Raw genomic sequence first — 21,704 nt, 5'->3', positions numbered from 1 at the left:
CATTGCAGGCACAGTAGACAACTGAATCCCAGGCCTTGGTCACTTTAACACCAGCATTACTTACGCATTGGAGTAGTTCACCAACTGTGTGCTTCTATCACGTCCTATAAAACCTGGCTCCTTTTTACTGTCACCTGTCTCTCATGACAAGCCCAGAAGAATACACACCATAAAATGTGACAGGCGTGCATTAAGCAGCCTCATGTTGAGGAGTCTTTCTGGGAAGATGCTGAGGCCCTGCATTTTTAACCCACGCAATCTGGAAACATTTCCTTAAGGTAACTTACTGAATCAGAACCACTCCTCCAGCTGTAGTGGAGGCATTTCCTCTGCTGTGACATGACCGCTGTGCATCATGAAGCAGAGTTGCTGGGTGACCTACAGAACGCCACCGCCCACAGACTTGTCAATGAAATAGGCAGATAGTTAGAGCTATGGTAATGGTACCGAGTCGAAGAGGGTCACCTGAGACTTCTGCTGTCTTCAGATGCACGTATGCTGCCCCCACCACATGTAGTGGATTTGAAAACCTAAAGTCTAGTACTCAATTCACTGCACACAAAGGAATACTGTACTGCTGGGAAAAAGAATAAGGAAGATCTCTGTTTCATATTGGATATAGCTCAAAAACACCCCAACACACACACACACACACACACAGCACACACACACACACACACAGCACACACACACACACACACACACATCTAAAAACCAGAAAACAAACAAGCAAAACAACAACAAAACCCAGAGTGGAGTTAATGAAGGATGAGGAGGAGGAATAGTAAGATATTCTGAATTCTCTTGTTTCAGAACTTCACACATGAAAATTTACAGCTAGGGTGGCCTCCTGCTTTTTTTACCGACATACATTAGGTAGAGGGGCCAAGGGTGCTGGTTAACATTGTGTAAATCAGGACAGCCTCCACAGGAAACATCCAATGTAAGTGTCACCATGGTCATTGTTGGGAACCCTAGGTTTGGGGTCAGGGTCTGATGATTTTAGAGTTGACCTGTCCTTAGAGGTTTAAACCGGACCAGCACTCCCCACCAGGCGACTGGCTTCCCAGAAGGAATGCGAGGTGACAGACAGGGTCTTCAGTCTCATTTATATGAAATATCAGCACTTCCAAGTCTGACTTTTCCAGTACAGAGTAGTGGAGTCTTGGGACACAGGCCCTGAGCACCTCTGTTTTTCTGTGCCTGATGAACAGGTGCTCCAGCTCCGTCCCCAGTAGTTTAATCTTTTTTTTCCCTCCCTCACTTTAAACTTCTGTTCTGCTCTGCCACATTAATGTCCATCCACCAAACACTGGTATACTTGTGGTGACACTAAGACTGTCATTGAGTCTACTACAAAGGCACAGTAAACAGGCAGTAGGAAACCACCCAGAGACTCCAGCCTGAGTAGTAACCTCATGTATTCCAATAGCCTGGAGTTAGCCATAGCATTAAGAAAGTGCCAGAAAGATCAGCTGCAACAATCCACATCCAGTTGGCCAGGAGCCAGAGGAGGGGCTAGGATGGAGGAACTCAGGCACTCTCTTGGCCCCATTGGATGCCCCTGCCTAAGGGCTGTGGCCAGGCTGCAGACTCCGCCTTCTTCCCCCGCCCCTCAGTCATTGGAGGCCCTGGGCGTGGTTGGTGCCTCCTCCTCACTGCTCTGCTCGCTATTGGCCTGGAAACACAGAATCAGGGGTATGCTCTGCTGTGGGCTTGTTTTGGGGCTGGGGACAAGGGGCGCTGGGGACAAGAGCAGGGGTAGCATGCAGCTAGAGTCCTGTGGTCCCAGCTCGGGTTCCCTCTGTTGTGAGCGCCTTCAGCGACCTTTGAAGAGGCTGGCTTAGTAGTTTGTGGTCCTGGCTGGCTGGTGACATGGCATCCTGCGGAGATCAGCCAGCTTCCTTAGAGGAGGCAGCTGGCTAGGGATGGGGGCGACTCAGAGCCTACCCGGCTGCTGCGCTGGGGTCCCAGGTGCAGGTGATCACCCATGTCCCTCGGTCACTGTCACGAGTGATCCTGGAAACCCCTGAGACGCGGGCTGGTGACTACCTGAATGGGTATTAGGATCTGGGGTGGGGAGTGGGGGTTCGGAGAGAAGCCAAGGGCTGGGTGCTCTGGTCCCTCTTTCCTGTCCAGTGTGCTTGGCTCTACCAGGGGCGCGGCCCTTGTGCTGGGAATTTCTGACAAATCCAGGAAACCTTCAAACAGATACTTAAGAGAAACCATTCCAGATCTTTGAACTTTTCCCCATTAAACTCACGCCAGAAGAATTGTTGTGAGATTTGATGTCTGTCGGGCTAGGAGGAAGGACTTGAGCAAAGTTTTGACAGGGTTTCCGTGCCAGATGAAATTGGCATTTGAGTTAGTTTTTCCTCCCTCCTTGTTTTGTTGGTGGACCCAGAGCCTTGCTCTGCTGAACAAGGGCTCTGCCATGAGCCACAGGCCTGCTCTTCCTCCTTTACTGCTTAGTTAGTTGTGAGAATCAGAAGTATGGGAATCTAACAGTCATGTGGTGTCAGGAAACTGGGTGTGAGGGAAAGCTGGGTGGGGTTTGGCACTTAGTATTTCTTGGCCCACTTGGGAGGCAATTGCTTGTGCTAGGATTTTTCCGGGGCTGCTATTTCCTTCCTCCGACTTGGGTGTGGGAGCTGATGTATCAGGAACCTTGGGTAACTGTGTGTGATCAGAGACTAACTTTATAGTCCTGGTGCACATGAAATGACCCCACTCTTATCAGTATACATGGGAGTGTCCCAGTGTTTCATGGCTGCCCTGAGTGATTGTATCCACTACGACTTGTGTCTTGACACAGAGAGGGTGCATTTGGGTTGCTCTTGGCTCAATACACCATCTTTATTTGGCTCCCTATACCTGCAGGTCTCCCCACACATGAATTTCATACGAAGTCAGCATGAATTAGCAAATAGAAATCAAAATCTGACAGCAAACATGGTGGGAGAACTGAAATGTGTTGCTGCACACCTGTAATCCCAGCACTTAGGATGCTGAGGCAGGGGGATAAGAGTTTGAAGCCAGCCTGAGGCTGTATAGACATATATAGACCTTTTCTGTTCTTGTTTTCTAAACGTTGTAACCGTGTATGGTAACAGGAACCATTTATCTAGCACTTACATTGTGTTGGGTATTTACTCATCTCCAGACCATTTAAAGTACACAGGAGCATGTACTGTACATTGGTTAGGGCAAATATTAAGTTATTTTACATATGTAAATTGAGCACTTGAGGATTTTGGCATCTTCAGATACCAACTGATATCTTTTAGATATCCAGGAATACTGTACTTAAAATTCTATTAGACCATTTCCTGACAAAAGCGCCTTTAAATTAGTTTAATGAGTTCTAGTTAACTCAGACCAATAGCAGTAGATTGAATTAGAATAATCAACAATTGTGTCCCCCACCACCCCAGTTTCTGTCAGGAAGAGGAGCCTGCAACACCAACCCTCTGTGTCCCAGTTTCTGTTTTCAGATATTTCAGCTGCGTGCTGGGCCATTGTGCTGGTGAAAGGTACACGTATCTGACCCCATCACTTAGCTGCCGTCCTCATCAGCCATCTCTGTAGCCACTGGTTTCAAAGCGCCATACAAATGCTGGGTTTTGTGTGTGTCTGGACTTGGAGAAGTTGGTGATGACTTTCTAGTTGACAGGTTCTGGAATCACTTAGTACTGCAAGGTACTATCTTGATTAGGTCAGTGTCTTGGCCAGGCCTTTGAGGGACTATCCTGATTAGATTAACTGAGGTTTAAAACCCTACCAGAAAAGTGGGCAGCACCATTCTCTGGGCTGCATAAGAAGTAGAAAGCTAGTTGAATGCACAAGCATTCATTCATCTCCCCCTGAACTCTGGAGGTATGAGGAGCTATGAGCCAAAGTAAATGCTCACTGAAGTTGCTTTTGTCAGGGTATTTTATCACAGCAGCACACGTTGGCGAAGTCCTGGATGAGGCCAGTTCAAGAGTTTTTGCATCTGACCAATAGGTGATGCGGAAAGGGAACACAGAGTCAGTCTATGAGAAATGAGCAGTACCTTCAAAACTGTTTCCAGAGTGAAGAGGAAATTTTCTTGGATTGCTAGTTTGAAAGAATCCTCCAGCAAAACACATGAGTGGAGCTCAGAGAAGGACACAAAATTGGGCATTTCTGAATATCAGAAATAAGAATAAGTTTATAAGCTTTCAGAGCTGGGGTTGGAAAGGGGCAGTAGTAGATGGATCTGGGATCAGCTTATCATCATGCCTTCAAACAGCAAAACTGGTAGCTGGGAAGCAGTACCATAACTGAAAGTTATGGATGTAAAGTCACATGTAACCTTTTTTAGACCCTGCCAGACTCAGTAACATGGAAGGATAATCAATTTTCAGATGTTTAAGAAACCAGAATAGCTATATTCTTTCTCAGAAAATAGTTGGACAGTGCACTGCATCGAAATAAGGGAATAAATAATGAAACAATATGTAGATGTAACAGTCTTATTAAATAAGAAACACAGAACCAAATGCAGTGTTAAAAGCCCAAGAGGTCAGAGAGCAGTAGCTAAGAGCTGAGACTTAAAACCCTTTTTCTTACCCTTTGCTGCCACTGCTGTCCTTCCCCTGAGAAAGAGACCTACTTCCTATTTATCTGTGTTTTTATTGACTTTCTGTTCTGCCTTCTCATTAGTTGTAAACCCAACCACATGACCTCCTTGTCACTGCCTGCCTATACAGACCTCTAGGTCTCTATGGTTGGTATTGAGATTAAAGGCATGTGTCTCCATGCTGGCTGTATTCTTGAACACACAGAGATCTGCCTGTCATGTGACTGGGATTAAAGGTTTGCACCACCATCACCCAGCTTCTGCTATGGCTTGCTATTAGCTCTGACCCCCAGGCAACTTTATTTATTAACATACAAATTAAATCACATTTCAGCACAAATAAAATATCACCATAACAATATGTTTGGACCTAGAACAGATGATATAAATGAAGAGGTATGTACTGTATAGTATTCATAGAGCAAGGGTCTAGAAGTCTTCTGACTGATGTGCTCCATACACTCTAGTTGGTATGAAGCATACATATAATGAAAGAGAAGAGTAGTGAGTATGGATATGAATGCCTCTAAGAGCCAGTGGATCTCAGAAGAGTAGACTGTATAAGAACTTGTAATGATGATCTAATTTAAAGCATGACCCATGGGGGCCTTAAAGACAGCCTCTATCCAATCTTGTCAACTGATGTACCCAACCATAGCAGTTTGTGTGTGTGTATGTGTGTGTGTTTGTGCATGTGTGCACACTTATCTTGTGTTGGTGTAGACTCACATGTCTTGCCTTCCTGTGGAAGTTGAAGGTCAACCTCAGCTATGGGTCCATGCCTTTCACCTTGTTGAGATAGGGTCTCGTAGTTTGCCTCTGCATTTGCTAGGCTTTTGGCTTATGAGCTTCCAGACATTCTCCTGTCTCCACCTCCCATCTCACAGGATTGGGACTGTAGGTATGTGCCACCTTGTCTGGTCTTACATGGGTGCTGAGGCTTCAAACTCAAGTCCTCACACTTGCATGGCAGGCCCTCTATCCACTGAACCATTTCCCCAGCCCAACCACTGTATTTTAAATTGGCACCAAAACTCGGTCTCTTCTTCAAGCACTCAGAGTTAGTGCTTCACAAATCCTCTTCTGAAAGAAACCAGGAAAGGATCCATACTATGCCCTTGGTCAGGATAATATTCTCTTCTTACTGTGGAGTCAGGATGTTTGAGACCAACAGCTTAGGGTCAAGTAACCAATATAAAGAGATTCTCACTAGCCACATGAGGACAGTTTTGTTCACCAACAAGAAAAAAATACCATTAATTGGATTTTTTAAATAAAAAATCTTGAGTCCATAAATAAATTTAAATGAGGCAAATAAGATGATTTAAAAGGCACAAAAGAATTCAGCACTATTTACACTCCTTCTAGGAATGTTAAATATTAAAGTTCCCAGGTCAAGTGCAGTAGTCCAAAAGGCCTGAAGAATATTGGATTAGGAACAAATTACTTGCTACAATTTGCAGCTCATATAGAGGAAAACTCAAGTCATAATACTGCAGAGAGATACCAGGGAAGGAAGGAAGAAACCTGGTGTTTGGATGGAGTCTTGCAAATCCCCATGAAGGTGGGATTGAAATCCAAAGTTATTTTAGCTAGACACGTGCTTGGTCACAACAGGAGTGAGTGCCTGGTACTAAACCACAGTGGGATGGCAGGGAGACCTTGAACAAGGCAGTCCTAGTCCTGTTTCTGCAGGGAGAGGATGCTCCCCGGAGATAATTCAAATCTGGGAAACCACTAAAGTAAGCCTGGTAGAAGGTTAGATGTGTCTGCACACTTCTTGGTCTCTGGGGGTTCTGTGTGGTCCCCCTGCTGTGCCCTGGATTGTTACACTGTCACAACCAGTTTGCATTCCTTTGCTATTCTCAGTTCAAATCTCAGGGTTCTGATTCCTCCCTCACCCCCTCTTCCTCTCTGTTTGCATCTCAGCCAGTCTTGAAATAGAGAGCTTTCTTCCACAGCTTCCCCAGGGCTGTGGTTATAGGTATCATGGCTGGCCACAGTCTTTTGATCTAGAGAACTCACTTCTCTGAATTAATTTCTTCTTGCCTGTCTTCCAATGAGCACCCCTCTTCTATAAGACTGTATGTGATTACATTTAGTGACCATTTGAATAATGCAAGATATTTCATCTTAAGATCCATAATCCTTACTGCAAAGTCTCTTCCTGGGTGAAGAAACTTTCCCAGGTTCCAGGATTTGGGAACTTGGTGTCTTTGGGTTCTTTGTCCAGCTGGCCACAGTTTTAGCTGTAAAGCTATGCCATGTATTCTGTTGAGTTCACTACAACTGGGCACCTTTCCCTTCCCTGTGGCCTGTTACTTCCCCTCCCCATGCTCTGTGAGTTCTCAGCCACTGTTAAGGGGGGGCTGATGGGGAATCTTAGAACTGTTGTACTGTCTAACTGGGGAAAGGAATTTGACAACTGCATGGGATGATATCAGAGCTGACAGGCCCTGCTTCTGCAGTTGCCTGTTTCCAGCCTGCACTGCTGCATTTGTGGACTTCCTGGCTGGTGGGTCCTTACCTGCCTCTTGTCCTCTGAGCCATTTCCTTCTGGTTCCCCGTGTACTGATTACTGCACATGAGGAAGACAAGGTGCTGGCCTGAGTTACCTCAGCAGGGCTGTATCACTTTCTGCACGTGACCTTTACTTTCCAGGCTGTGTTTTCCCTGTGTTCACTGAGCCCCAGCCTCACTGTGTGAGTGAGAGTGAAGACCAGGCCTACACATCAGCCTGTATTCATGTGATACTGATTTAATCCCTCGTTCCAGACTCGCTATCATGGATTCTCTGCGGGAAGCAAATGGCACCTTTGCCTTAAACCTCTTGAAAATACTGGGAGAAGACAGCTCAAAAAATGTATTTTTCTCACCCATGAGCATCTCCTCGGCCCTGGCCATGGTCTTCATGGGGGCAAAGGGAAACACTGCAAGCCAGATGATTCAGGTAACCAGCACCATTTCACAGCAGATAAGTACCATGGACTATCAGTTGAGCTGCTCCTCCACATTCTTAGTCTCAAAAACTAATCCATCTGGAGGTACAAATGGGAATGAAATGATAGAGGGGTATGTTTGGAGAGTTGAGACAAAGGATGCACTCTATCTGTTAAGATCCTGTCACTGACTCATTGTTGCTCGCAGTGTGTATGTGCGAGTAAAAACTCCTAAGGGGCTGGGTGGTAGTGGCCCACACCTTTAATCCCAGCACACAGGAGGCAGAGGCAGGAGGATCTCTTTTTGTTCATGGCCTGCCTAGGCTACAGAATGAGGTCCAAGAAAGGTACAAAGCAACGCAGAGAAACCCTGTCTTGAAATTACCCCCCCCCCAAAAAAAAAACACCCGAAGGGATGATACCAGGGTCCCTTAAACAATCTCAGCTATTTCACCAGTAAGGAACACTGCAACGGTTTTAGCCTTGGCTGGAAGATCAGGGACATATCCATTAGGGCTCTTCTTGGACCTAGTGCTTTAGCTACAGAGGTGTATGAACTGCGGAGACAGGCTGTCCCGGAATAAGAGGGGAGGCTATCTTGGGCAATGACTGCATTCTGGGTTAAGTCTTGGCAGCATGTTTCCATTTTTACAAGACATACTGTGGTTGTTGCTGTCTCAGCCTGCCTCCTGCCTGAAGAGAGTTAGGGCGTAGAGGCTTGCCTTCAATTTAAACTCTCTCTCTCTCTCTCTCTCTCTCTCTCTCTCTCTCTCTCTCTCTCTCTCTCTCTCAGTTCTAAGCTATTATAACTAGTGATAGGCAGTTCATCTATTTCTTATGGAAGCAGCTGAAGTCATTTGTGTAGATTTTTCAAAGGCTTGAAAGGTGTGCAGAACTGTATCTAAGTCTGGCATCTAGGTATTCACTGTTGGCTGGGGTCTTGCATCTCTTTCAAGCAGCTTTATTGTGAAGGCCACAGAGTTTCCTAGTGAGACCTGAGCTTGCTTTACCCATAGAAGCTGAATTAGAGGATTGCTTGAACTTGTGCATGGTTTCTAGGTGATTGGAAGGGTCTACACTTGGCTGAGCTAGGGGAAGGTCTTCGCTCCGCCCCTTGGCATTCCTATAAATACCTGTTAGAATAGGCCAGAGGGGCCAGTGGATAAGGGTCCAGGCCTTCCAGAGGCTATCCTGTGTTAGTATGTCTTTCTCTCGCCTCTATCCTTCTATCTAAATCTCTGATCCCTCACGCCTCAAGAGTACCCTGGAGTAAAGTGTGGGAGCTGCAGGTCTCCCAGTTGGCCACCCACAGTTTATGTGATGGCAGTTACTCCAGGATTTTTATGTGGTCTCCTGGAGGATGGCTTGGATTTCCTTCCACCATGATGTCTGGGAACAAATGCGGCAGCTGCCGGGCCTTTTAAAGCCCAGCCTGGAACAGGGTCACTCTCCTCCATTCTGTTGGGCAGACAACACTGGAGCCATCCAGACCCAAGAGCAGGGAAGAGACAGCATGGTCTGAGGTCAGAACTGGCTGCACTGGAGTCATGGCAGGTCTGCTTGGCAGCCATGCTTGAGGCCAGAGCACAGTTAGTGAACGTGAAGACTGGGCTTGTGAAGGGCCATTTCTGCTCAGGGCTGACAGGGAACAGGGCAGGCCCCTAGAGAGGCAGCAGTCAAGGTACTTTCATCTTTAACTGGGTGGCTCTTTGCGTGGCAGCAAGGATCCATAAGATTTTGAGGATGAGTTGAGTGTTGACTCATTTCCTATAACTGGGCTTGCTGAAGTTGTATTTGAATCTGTTTTGATTTCAGGCGCTTTCTTTGGATAAATGCAGCAGCAGTGGAGGTGGAGATGTCCACCAGGGCTTCCAGTCACTTCTCAGCGAAGTGAACAAGACCGGAACACAGTACTTGCTCAAAACAGCTAATAAACTCTTTGGAGAAAAGACTTGTGATCTTTTAGAAGTAAGTATCATGTGGTACTCGAGACAGTAGGCTAAGGATTCATCTTACTCCCTTGCCCACTAATGTGATTTTGTATTTGGTTACATGCTTTGGAACCACATGTGAGCATATTCTTATTGTACAGAATATTTAAGCAAGAGCCATTCTCTACCTCTGAACCTTTCCAGAAATAGGTTCTTTTTTTTTTTAAAGCAATTGTTGAGAATTGCATTTTTTTTCAAGATTTATTTATTTATTATGTATACAGCATATATGATTGCAGGCCAGAAGAGGGCACCAGGCCTCATTACAGATGGTTGTGAACCACCATGTGGTTGCTGGGAATTGAACTCAGGACCTCTGGAAGAGCAGTCAGGGCTCTTATCCTCTGAGCCATCTCTCCAGCAATAGGTTCTTTTTATATAGGGTGATGTGTATGTTCTGCACTCTTCAGTATTAGCCATCATCTGATAGTCCCGAGTATAGATGTACAGTGACATAGTGAACCGCTTGTGTGTGGGTGACAGTGTGGGCCATTACCAACAGTGAGCTACTGAATGTCGATTTATGACCATGTGTGTGCATTGCTGGCAGATACATTTGTGAAAAGAAGATGAAGCCTTAAGGCTGTAACATGTGTTGCTCCATTGCTCTCCCAGATGGCCAGAGATATCAGCAGAGTGTTCATTTCCTTCCCTGTCAGGGGCTTGCACGATCTTAATCTTTTCAGTTTTGATCTTGAGATTGGAAATTTTGTTGTTGTTGGTTTTTGTTGAGCATGCTGAAGTTGAACATTACTAAATAAAAAAAAAAAAATCTGAAACCTGAAAACTCCTTGAATGGAATCAGGTTCCATTACTATCACCCACATGACAGCTCACAACCATGGGTAGCTACAGTTCTGAGGAATCTAAAGTCCTTTTCTGGCCCTTGAGAACACAGGCACACATGGTGCACTGATACACATGTAGGCATAATACACATTCACATAAAAATACATAATAATAATTTAAGTGATAAAATAATCTATTTGATCTAACAGAGGCCCTGTGAGATATAGTCATCTCTCTCCTGATTTACAGTGGTTGAGGAGGTGTAGAGAGATTGGCTCTTCTAAGACCACTCAGCTGATACTCAGACTGTGGTTCTGAAATCCTGTATTATAATTCTGTTTCCCTCAGGGAATGGAGAGATGCTCATTTGGTAAATAAAATGCCTGGTATAAAAGCATGAAGACCCAAGTTCAGATCCCTGGCACCCACATAGAAACCCAACATAAAATTTCATGTCTGTAAGCTTAGTACTGGGGGATAAAGAGAGGAGTGGATTTCTGGAGTGCACTGGGCAGCCTGCCCAGCTTCATTGATGAGCTCCAGGTTCAGTGAGAGGCTGTCTCAAAAAATAAGGTGCAGAACTAACTCTTGAGAAAGATACTTCAAGTAACTTTCTAGCATTAACATAGACTTCATATACACTTGTACATACATGTGTACATATCTACATACATATGTGTAGCATGAATCTTAAAAGTTCTTATTAATAAAAACAAACCTGGAAGCCAGGTATTGGGGTAAATGCTGGAAGATCAGAGAAGCAGAACAAGTCACAGCCACCTCACCTGGACAGTCCTCAGCTGATCCTCTTTCCTCAAACTGGAAGCTTCTGAGTCCTCATCAAAATGGATCTCAGCTGAACTGAACTAAGTGCCGAAAAGCTTAACCAGCTCTAATCCCTGGATCTCAGGCCTTAAATACCTTTCTGCTTTCTGCCATCACTTCCTGGGATTAAAGGCTCACTTCCTGGGATTAAAGCCATGAGTCACTATGCCTGGGGCTGTATCCAGTGTGGTTTTAAACTCACAGAGATCTGTCTGCCTTGCGAGTGATAGGATTAAAGGAGTGTGTGCCACCATTTTCTGGACTCTATATTTAGTGGCTGTTCTGTTCTCTGACCCCAGATAAGTTTATTAGGGTACACAATATTTTGGGGTACACAATATCACCACACATATGTGTACATATATTTGCCACACACATGTAAATATGCAAATGAAAAATAAAAACAGTTCTCTCAAAGAGGAATTAAATATATAGCCACGAGATGAACTATTTCATAGAAATATTGAGAAACCATTCCATCTACACTGTCAACATAATGGGAGTTTCAGCTCATTTAGGTTGACTTTTCTGTTGTAACAAGACAGAATGTGGGTGGTCATCAATGCTATTGTCATTTTACAGAACATATCAGCAAATGGCTTAAACTTTGGTTTGTCTTGTGGTGCTGGTGATCAGTTGCTTTAAGGCCTTATGCATGCCAGGCTGGTCCTCCACCTCTGGGCTGCACCACTGAACCCCATTCCAGCATGGACTGTGTTTTTGTGAACTGCTCACTCCCCAAAACTGACCTGCCTGAGTTGGTGACCATGGACACAAAGCTATTCAAATTCCACATCATGAAGTAAAGTAAATTAAAATGAAATACTCAGTTTCTTAGCTTCTATGGCCCTTCCCTGGTGTTCTGGGCTGTAGGTGACACCATTTTGAATGCTGCACATTTGTATTTCTGTTAGCATGGAAAACTGTGGTAGAAGGTCCATCCTATGCAGGGCAGAGGTGTAATAGCCCTTGTGGGGTGTGGTGATATTGTGTTCCCCAATATATTGTGCCTCTTAATAAACTCATCTGATGTCAGAGAACAGAACAGCTGCTAGATAGACATAGAGGCCAGAAAATGGTGGCACACACACCTTTAATCCTAGCATTCTGAAGGTAGAAATTCATCCGGATCTTTGTGAGTTCAAAGCCACACTGGAAATAGCCAGGCATGGGTGACACACACCTTTAATCCCAGGAAGTGATGGCAGGAAGCAGAAAGGTATATAGAGTGAGAAAACCTGGAAGTAGCCTGGTTAAGCTTTTAGGATTTTAGCAGCAGTGCAGGTGATATTCATTCTGGTTGAGGATTCAGAGGCTTTCAGTCTGAGGAAACAAGATCAGCTAAGGAATTGGTGAGGTGATGTGTCTGTGGCTTGTTCTGCTTCTCTGATCTTCCAGCATTCACCCCAATACCTGCCTTCAGGTTTGATTTTATTAATAAGACCTTTTAAGATTTGTGCCTCAGTGGGGTTAAGCCTCACTCTGCCCATGTGGTGACAGCATTATAATACTGCATCTGAGGGTCTTCCTCATTGTCTCCTGAGCCTCAGCTATTATTCTAGGATCCAGTTGCTCATCAGACTTTTCAGTGGTACTCAGACCAACCACCATCTTACCTCATTAATAAACTAAAGAGATCTGGAAACAGGAGGGCTGGATTTTACACTCTTTCCATATATTTGTTTGCAAAACCCATCTGTACACCATTAAATTTTGATTTATTGGTTTTGTGCATCAAGGAAGGAGGGAGGCTGTTGGTACTAATCTTTCTCGTGGCTGTATGGTTATGTTGCTATGTCTCAGTCTTTTAAAGATTCCTGCCGCAAGTTCTACGAAGCAGAGTTGGAAGAGCTGGACTTTCAGGGAGATACAGAGCAGTCCCGACAGCACATCAACACCTGGGTGGCCAAAAAGACAGAAGGTGAACACAGAGTCGATCTGTTGTGTTTGTTTTCAGAGCTGGGGTTTGAACCCAGGACCTGAGCATGCTGAGCAGAACCTCGCCCCAGAGCTAAACTCCAGTCCCTGTTAGGCAGTTAGCCTATGTAAGAAAATGGTACATTTGTTAGTTTGTTTATTGTGTGCTTGTGTCTATCTGTGCACATCTGCACTCAGGACAACTCACAGGAGTTGGTTTTCTCTCTACCACTGGGTCCTAGGGATTCTACTCAGTTCTTCAGGTGTGTTAGCAAGAATCTTTACTTGCCAGGCCATCTATCTGTATATTTTTTTTATTTTTATTTCTGTTGTTGTTGTTTTGTTTTATTTTGAGACAGGGTCTCTCTGTGTAGCCTTGGCTGTCCTGAAACTCACCATGTAGACCAAGCCGGCCTCAAACTCAGAGATCCACCTGCCTCTGCCTCTCAAGTGCTAGGATTAAAGGCATGCACCACCATGCCTGGCTTTGTAGTCTATTGTTAATAATCATATTGTTAATGCATTCACAGGCACTTCAAATGTCAACAATAATGACCGTTGTTCTTTAAATCAGGACTTCTTTTTGATGTGCCTGGGGATCGAAAACAAGGACTTGCAAAGTTCTCTAACATTGATCTGCATCTTCAGCCCTAAATCAGAAATCAGAACTCTTTTTTTTCTTTCAAGATAAGATGTCTCTATGTAGTCCTGGCTTTCTGAAACTTACTCTGTAGACCAGGTTGGCCTAGAACTCAGGGATCTGCCTGTCTCTGCCTCCTGAGTGCTGGGATTAAAGGTGTGCATCAATCTGTCCAGCCCCTAAATCAGAACTCTTAAACTGCGCATCCCAACTCCTTTTTGCCTAAGGAATTTTTATATTACCTTCTACAGTGTATAAAACAGTTACACATTTATATAATAGATCTACAGAGATATGTTTTAAAACAGTTTGTTGGATACTTATAAAATTGTCACAATTAAAGATGGAGTCAAACTTGCATACTAGTGAGTTAGAAGCATATCTAATACAATACAATCAGAAGATAGAATAAATTGAAACTTATACAAATCTTTATATGCATGTGTATATGTCTGCATACATTTATGTGCAACCTGTGCCTGCAGGGGCTTGCAGAGGCCAGAGAGTGCCAGATCCTCTGGAACTGCAGTTCCAGGCAATTGTGAGCCACCTGATGAGGATACTGTATGAAATTGTATCCATTTAGTCATCTCTTCCTTTCCCCAAAGATGTAATAATTTGATGCTTACACACTGAGAATGAGAACATGAAAGTCTATTATTCACAATGACGCCATTCTGTCTAAGAGCAGAAATCTTTGAACGTAGATCACAGACGCTGCAGTGTTGGTTGGCATTGCATTTTATAGGATAACACCATGGCATGCACAGTATGAAGTTCTTGTGTATGTTCAGGAGCAAGGACTCAGTGAGGTGGTGTGAAGCTAGATGGGAGCTGCTGTAGTACACTCTTCAGATTCATCGGGCATTGGAGTTTGAATGAAGTTTCGGCTATTGACTGTTCAGAAAGCTGCAGTTTTTCCCTCAAGCCACACAGTCAGGCAGTAAGATCACTATCTGTAGCTTAGGAGACTTTGCTCTAAATAAACTTTACAAAACTGTCTCTAAAATATTGTCAGTTTCTGACATTTTGCAGAGCTTTTTCCTGTTCCCTTTTCTTCTTTAAAGACAGTGAATATGTAGCCCTGGCTGACTTATATCCTGTTACATAGATTGTGTTGGCTCTCAGTGGTGGGATTAAATGTGTCACTACATCTGGATTTTCCCAGCTTTTAACAGCTGTATGTGGTGTCTCCCAGTATTTGATACACCTATTCAATAACCGACCAACCTGCTGCTGTCTCTCCCATCCTTGGTGCCCAAAGAGTCCAGAATGCTTTCCTTCTAGGTCTATAGCCCTTTCCTCTCTGGGGGTGATGCTCCCAAACTCTAGTTAGCTAGGCTGGCTGTACATGTTGGACCCAACCCCCATTAACCTGTGATTGTAGATTGCTTTATACTTATAAGAAATCATTTTATTACTGCTATTCTACTTTCAATTTATTTTTAAGCTGATGCATAAATATACATATTGACAATGTTCCATATAATTTTCAATGTGCATTCTCTAATGTTCAGATTAAGATAAATGTATCTATCACTTCAAATATTTTTAAATTTGAATTTGTAATTGGTCTATTTAAAAACAACCTAAAGTTCATTTCTTAAAATTGTGGGTACCAATTGTCTCTTTCCAGCGCAAGCGATGCGTTTCAATTCCAACTGCAGGTTTAGCACCAACTCATATATTTTATGTGTTTATTTGAACAGTGAAGTTTTTTGTACCAGAACCTTTGGGGCTTATTTTTCTTCTCACTAAACTTTGAAAGAGTTTGGATTTAGTGCTGGAGAGCTGGTTCAGCAGTTAAGAGTACAAACTGCTTTTACAGAGGAGCTGAATTGGTTCTCACCAACATCCTATCATTTCAATTCCAGGAGATCTAACACTTGGGGCCTCTGTGGACTTCAGCACACATGTGGACACACACACACACACAACATAAAACATTAATTTAAAATAAAACTTAAAAAACAAAGAAGGTGTGTGTTCATTTTGATGTCAGGGTTGTTGTTTTAAGGGCCAATATCCTTTTATTTTGAGAGAAAGTGAAATCTCTTATCCATGCTCCTAACCAGAGAAGGAAGTGGTGCTCTTTGCCTGTCAGTCCTTTGCATGTATCAGCAACTCTGTTAGCCAACTGGGTCTTGTCTTTGTTACTGTTCTATTGCTGTGAAGGGGCATCGTGACCAAGGCAACACTTATAAGAGAAAGCATCAAATTAGCTTGCTTATGGTTTTAGAAGGGTTAGTTCATGATCATCATGGCAGGAAACAGACAGGCATGGTGCTGGAGCAGTAGCTGATCTACAGGCAGCAGGCTTTTGAAGTCTCAAAGACCACCCCCAATGACACACCTCCTTCAACAAGGCCATACTTACTAATCCTTTCCAAACAGTTCCATTAACTGGGAACCAACCATTCAAATATATGAGCCTATGGAAGCTATTCTCAGCCACCCACCATGTCTTTTAATTCCTTTTTTTTAAAATTCATTCTTTCAGATAAAATCAGAGAGTTGCTGTCTCCAGGTACACTGAATTCAGACACTCTGCTGGTCCTTGTTAATGCCATCTATTTCAAAGGAAACTGGGAGAAGCAGTTTGACAAAGAGGACACCAGGGAGATGCCTTTCAAAATCTCCAAGGTAAACACAGCGCAGTAGCAGAGGAGACTCCTGGGTAAGGTCCCCTGTTCACATTGGCTTCTGAAACACAAGGAGGCTGCTTCTACAAGTCTACAGCTGCTTCACGTAGCCTGTGCCTCTCATGTCTCTGGGCAGCTCAGCAGCCAAGACTGCTCTCTCAGCTTTTCTCTTTCTCTTCTCTTTCCTTTTGCATGTTGCAGTCTACATGGGTTCAGACCAGGCCTTGCTTCTCTCATTGGTACTGTTAAGGTCAGACCTGATAGCAGAGCTCTGCAGTGTACCTTAAACAGTCTGCCATATACCTTTCAAGATATGGAAGTCTGAACTCCAGCTGTGGTCTCTGAGGCTCTTTGTGGCCCTGAGTGCACCCATTCCTCATGATTCCCCTCAGTGGTGCACATTCCTTTCTTTTCAGTGTGTCTTCCTAGAAGCAATGTCTAATATCTTCTCCTTCCTTCAAGAGGACCACAACTCCAGCTGGTTGCCACAAAACAATGTAGTGGGAAAAGAACCTTTCTCACCCTGCTGGCAAAAGAGCAGAGGGCAAACAGCTTTCTACTGAGTGCCTAGGTTATGGCCGGTGCTCAGTAAACACTGAAGCAGTGTGTGAAATTCAGTCTTGGTTTGATGGGATAAGCACAGATTTCTGCTTATAGACAAGTGTAGCTAGAGTTTTCCTGCCTGGCCCATAGTCAGGACAAATCTCTGTCACCTGCCAGTCCCACAGCCGCTCAGACCCAACCAAGTAAACACAGAGACTTATATTGTTTAAACTGTTTGGCCTAATGGCTCAGGCTTCTATCTATCTAGTTCTTACATCTTAAATCAATCCATTTCTATAAATCTATACCTTGCCACATGGCTCGTGGCTTACCGGCATCTTCACATGCTGCTTGTCATGGCTGTGGCTTGCAGTGTCTCCCTGCCTCAGCCTTCTACTTCCCTGAATTCTCTTCTCTGCTTCTCCCGCCTATACTTCCTGCCTGGCCACTGGCCAATCAGCATTTTATTTGTACAGTGATATCCACAGCAGACAAGCACACAAAGGATGTGTTTATGGAATAGACTCTACATTCAACCTCTTTGAGATTGGAGCATGTTATTTGCTGGTGGCCCAGTGTTTTCTTATATCTAGTTCTCTCTCTCTCTCTCTCTCTCTCTCTCTCTCTCTCTATATATATATATATATATATATATATATATATATATATATATCTTTCTCTCATACTCCTTGGCTGAAAAAACAAATTAATTATATCACATTCTGGATCATTAACCATTCCTTAAAATCCAAGGCAAACTTTAATTTGAACCTCTATTTTCTTAGGAAACACTTTTTATTTCAAGATTTATTCTTAAATAAGCTGTTCTCTTTTCTCCTGATTAAAGTATTTCTGTCTTTGAAATCAGTTGTTGAAAAAGTGTCCATTATGACTTCCTTCAACTGCAAGCAACAGAAACCCTAGATGACTATAGTTGCACTCATACAAGTTCATCACCCACCAGGAGGGCAGGAAATGGGTAGAACTGGGGCTTCCTGCATGGGGTGATGCTCTTGGGAACTGACTCTCCTTTCCTGCTCTACCACCATTAGTATAGAACCTTTCCCTCATGCTCACATCAAGACTTTGGTGCTGACTCAGCAGTCCACGGGGAAGGATATAAGACTGAGAACAAAAAGCCTCCTTCAGAGACCTTTCTCCTTTACTATATAAAAGGAACTACTACTGTGGCCCCTGCTAAGTACAGGGCCAAGAGGCATTGTCTTGCTTCCTTGGCTCTGCCGTCAACCTAGACTGGTCTGTGGCTTCATCAGATGTTGACTGTAATCCTTATATATTGTCATGCCTTCAAACCACAAGATTTTCCGTTGATATGGATTTGTATTTATATTACGAGCAGTATTCCTGCTCACTAATTTGCCACTAATATGGTCTTCAAATGTTACATAAGAGCCCACTGTGCACCAGACATTAATTAGTTGACTGTGTCTGCCCTCATGAAGCTTTGTTTTCCTAGAGGAGAGAAATTGGAGATAAGCCTAGGTAAGACCACAGTGGTTGGTGGGAGGGCATCAGAGACATACAAATGAGGGGGCAGGATGCTGTACTTGAGTGTGGTTGCAGAGGAGAGCTGCGGAGGAAACCTTCCCTTGGAGATGATATGTGAGCAGACACCAGGACATAAGAGGAATGTTCCAGGTCTGAGGACTAGTTTGTTGGGCAGAAAGGGACTTAATCTAGTTAACCACAACACTACAAACAGCCCTATGACTGGATCAAAGAAGATAGAGTGGAGTAGAACAGGAAGCAGGGAGGGCTCTTTTCTATACCAGGGTGACTTTTTAAAGTCCTTTTAAGGACTTCAACTTTTGTTCCTGCTAGAGTGGTACCACACAAAGGTGTACAGCCACAGTGGTGTGGTCTGACTTACTCTGCGCTGGGAACTCTGGCTGCTGTGTTGAGGTCAGTGACAAGGAGGTCATCACTGTACCCCAGGGCTGTGCTGATGGCAGTGGAGGTTTAAAAATAAAGTCAGATTCGGGTTCTATTTCAAAGGGACAGACAACCCAGTTTGGTAATGAGTCAAATGCAGGGTATGAGAGAGTGACAGAAGTCAAGGACACAGATTGGTTTGGGCAAGTGAAAGGAGGACATGTAAGAATTGTAGGCAGAGAAGCTATACAAAGGAATATCAAAGTGCAGGAGTCAAATCAACTATAAAATGCATTATTTCAGAGTTCAGGGAGGAGTCCAGGCCAGAACAGTGAATTTGGGAATATGTTCAAAGTTATGAGAATAAATGAGACCCCCAGTAGAGAAGAATTGTTGGCCCAGGACATCACAGGGTGTTTGGCGATTGGGTCAGTCAACTTTCTGACACTAAAGTGTGGAGACAGACAACTTAATAAGAGAAAGGGTTTATTTGACTCGGTGTTAGAGGTTTAAGTCTGTGATGACATGAACCCATTGTTTTGGGGCCTGTTTTCAGGGTACTGGAATGGCATCCTAGGAGCAGGTACTGAAGTAAAATGGTTCAGCTCAAGACCAGGAAGTGAAAGAAAGGAAAAGTCCAGGATCCCACAATCCCTTTCAAGGACACATCCCAATGACACACACACCTCCCTCTATCCCCCACCACTTAGAGATTCTGTACCCTTGCCAGGCATGGTGGCACACACCTTTACTCACAACACTTGGGAGACAGAAACAGGTAGGTAGCTCTCTGTGCATTCAAGGCCAGCCTGGTCTGTGTAGCAAGTTTGAGGCCAACTAGAGCTGCATAGTGAGACTCTGTGTCAAACAGGCAAGATTCCACCTCCTCCCAATCTAGCACTCCTGAGGACCAAGCCTTGATAAGGGGGCCTTTTGGGGCATGTAAGGTCTAAATAAGTATTTGGGAGGCTGATGAAGTGTTCTAGAAGTCAATTTAAGAAAATGCTCCTAAGACTGGAGAGATGGCTCAATAATTAGAAAAAATTGTTCTTGAAGAGGAGCAGAGTTCAAATCCTGCACCCACTGGTGTCTCATAACCATCCATAACTCTAGTTACAGAGGGATTTGACACCCCTTTTTGAAATATGCAGATAATAAATGCACATAGTCATGTGGTACGCATACACATATTCAGGCCAAATACTCATATTATATAATAAAAAAAGGGCAAGTATTCCTAGTGGCAGTGACTGGCTTCCTTGATTGAATCTGCCCAATGTTTCACTTGTGTCTCCTTTCAATTTAATATTCATCTATCCTTCACAGAATGAGGAAAAACCTGTGCAAATGATGTTTAAGAAGTATACTGTTAACATGACCTATATTGGAGAGATATTCACCAAGATTCTGTTGCTTCCCTATGCTGGCAATGAGCTGAACATGATCATCATGCTTCCAGATGAGCACGTTGAACTGAGAACGGTAAGGAGCATGGGGCCTTGATGGGGCTGTGAAAAAAAAAATGGCACTTGGGTTTCTGCTGGGGCAGCTCTCCTAGGCTCCCATGATCATGTTTTTGTCTTCCATTCATTTGTGAGGGTAAGGTGGAACCCAGAGCCTGGAGCCTGCCTGACAAACACTCACCACTGAGCTGTACTCACCCCTCCCAGCTACCGTATTGACACTTACAGCTGCACTGACACTTCCCCGTGCAGTGTAGAGCCTCCCCATCGTCTCAAGTGCCCTGTGACATCACTGTCCTGAAGTCTTCAACTCTCTTCTAGGTGGAAAAGGAAATAACTTATGAGAAATTCATAGAGTGGACAAGGCTGGACAAGATGGATAAAGAAGAGGTGGAGGTTTTCCTCCCACGGTTTAAACTGGAGGAGAATTATGACATGAAGGAATTCCTGTGCAAGCTGGGCATGACTGATGCCTTTGAGAACAGGGCAGACTTTTCTGGAATATCTTCTAAGGAAGGCTTGTTCCTCTCCAAGGTTGTGCATAAGTCCTTTGTGGAGGTCAATGAGGAGGGCACCGAGGCTGCGGCTGCCACAGCTGCCATCATGTTGAGGAAGTGCATGAGGTTCACCCCCCGCTTCTGTGCCGACCACCCCTTCCTTTTCTTCATTCAGCATAAGACCAATGGCATTCTGTTCTGTGGCCGGTTCTCCTCTCCCTGAGGAAAAGGTGTTCCTATCAGTCTTTTATCCATTCTCCATGGTTTGCCTGTGACCCAAGTGACCTTATCCATAAGTGCAATGACAATTTTGAAATAAAGAGCTTTCTAGCATCCTACCTTCATAAGTGTTTGTCTGCCTCATGGGAGGGCTTTTTATGTGATTTGAAATTGCATTTCTGGGTTGTGTGTGGTGTTGCTGGCTTCAGCATCCCAAAACAGCATGGGAAGAGATAATCAAATGTGGGGCTAAAATTAATGAAATAGAAACAAACAAAACCCAAAAAATACAAAGAATCAAAGAAACAGTAGACTCTTCAAAAAATATTTAACGAGATTGGCACATTGTAGCCAAATTAATAAAAAAAGAGAAAAGATCTAAATTACTACAATTAGGATAAAAAGGGAGACATCACTATACCACGGACTGGCCCATCGGGTGTACCATGACCGTAGAAGAACCAGGACTTGGGTAGTCAGGAAGGCAAGGAGTCGGCAATGACAGACAGACAACACACTCAGAAGTGGTTTGAATCTGCTGCAATTTTACTTTTGTAAATCAATAGATTATATACAGAAAATAAAACTATCAAGTCATACAAGGAACAACAAGAACTTGGCAATAATTCAATTACATCATCTTTAAAAAACAGCAAGCACACAATTTTTAATCGGCGCTAGACATATCCCTTCACCCACAAGAATTTTATGACCCAAAGAGCAGTCTGTGATTTCTAAACTTA

At 43.9% G+C, this 21,704-nt stretch overlaps 1 protein-coding gene across 1 annotated transcript; it reads left to right on the top strand.

The window, feature by feature from the left end:
* Positions 1-1,626: 1,626 nt before the first annotated feature.
* Positions 1,627-21,081, top strand: LOC114701227 (serpin B6-like). The gene is made up of 7 exons (XM_028881232.2): positions 1,627-1,698; positions 7,379-7,553; positions 9,358-9,510; positions 12,951-13,068; positions 16,205-16,347; positions 20,109-20,264; positions 20,567-21,081. Exons 2-7 carry the CDS (start codon positions 7,389-7,391, stop codon positions 20,963-20,965), a joined length of 1,134 nt encoding a protein of 377 aa, XP_028737065.1. The 5' UTR covers positions 1,627-1,698; positions 7,379-7,388; the 3' UTR covers positions 20,966-21,081.
* The last annotated feature ends 623 nt before the right edge of the window (positions 21,082-21,704 follow it).

The sequence above is a fragment of the Peromyscus leucopus genome, chromosome 5 (genome assembly GCF_004664715.2).
Source record: "Peromyscus leucopus breed LL Stock chromosome 5, UCI_PerLeu_2.1, whole genome shotgun sequence".
Classification (NCBI taxonomy): domain Eukaryota; kingdom Metazoa; phylum Chordata; class Mammalia; order Rodentia; family Cricetidae; genus Peromyscus; species Peromyscus leucopus.
The sequence above is the reverse complement of the archived record's forward strand: the minus strand, read 5'-3'. Positions and strand labels throughout refer to the sequence as shown.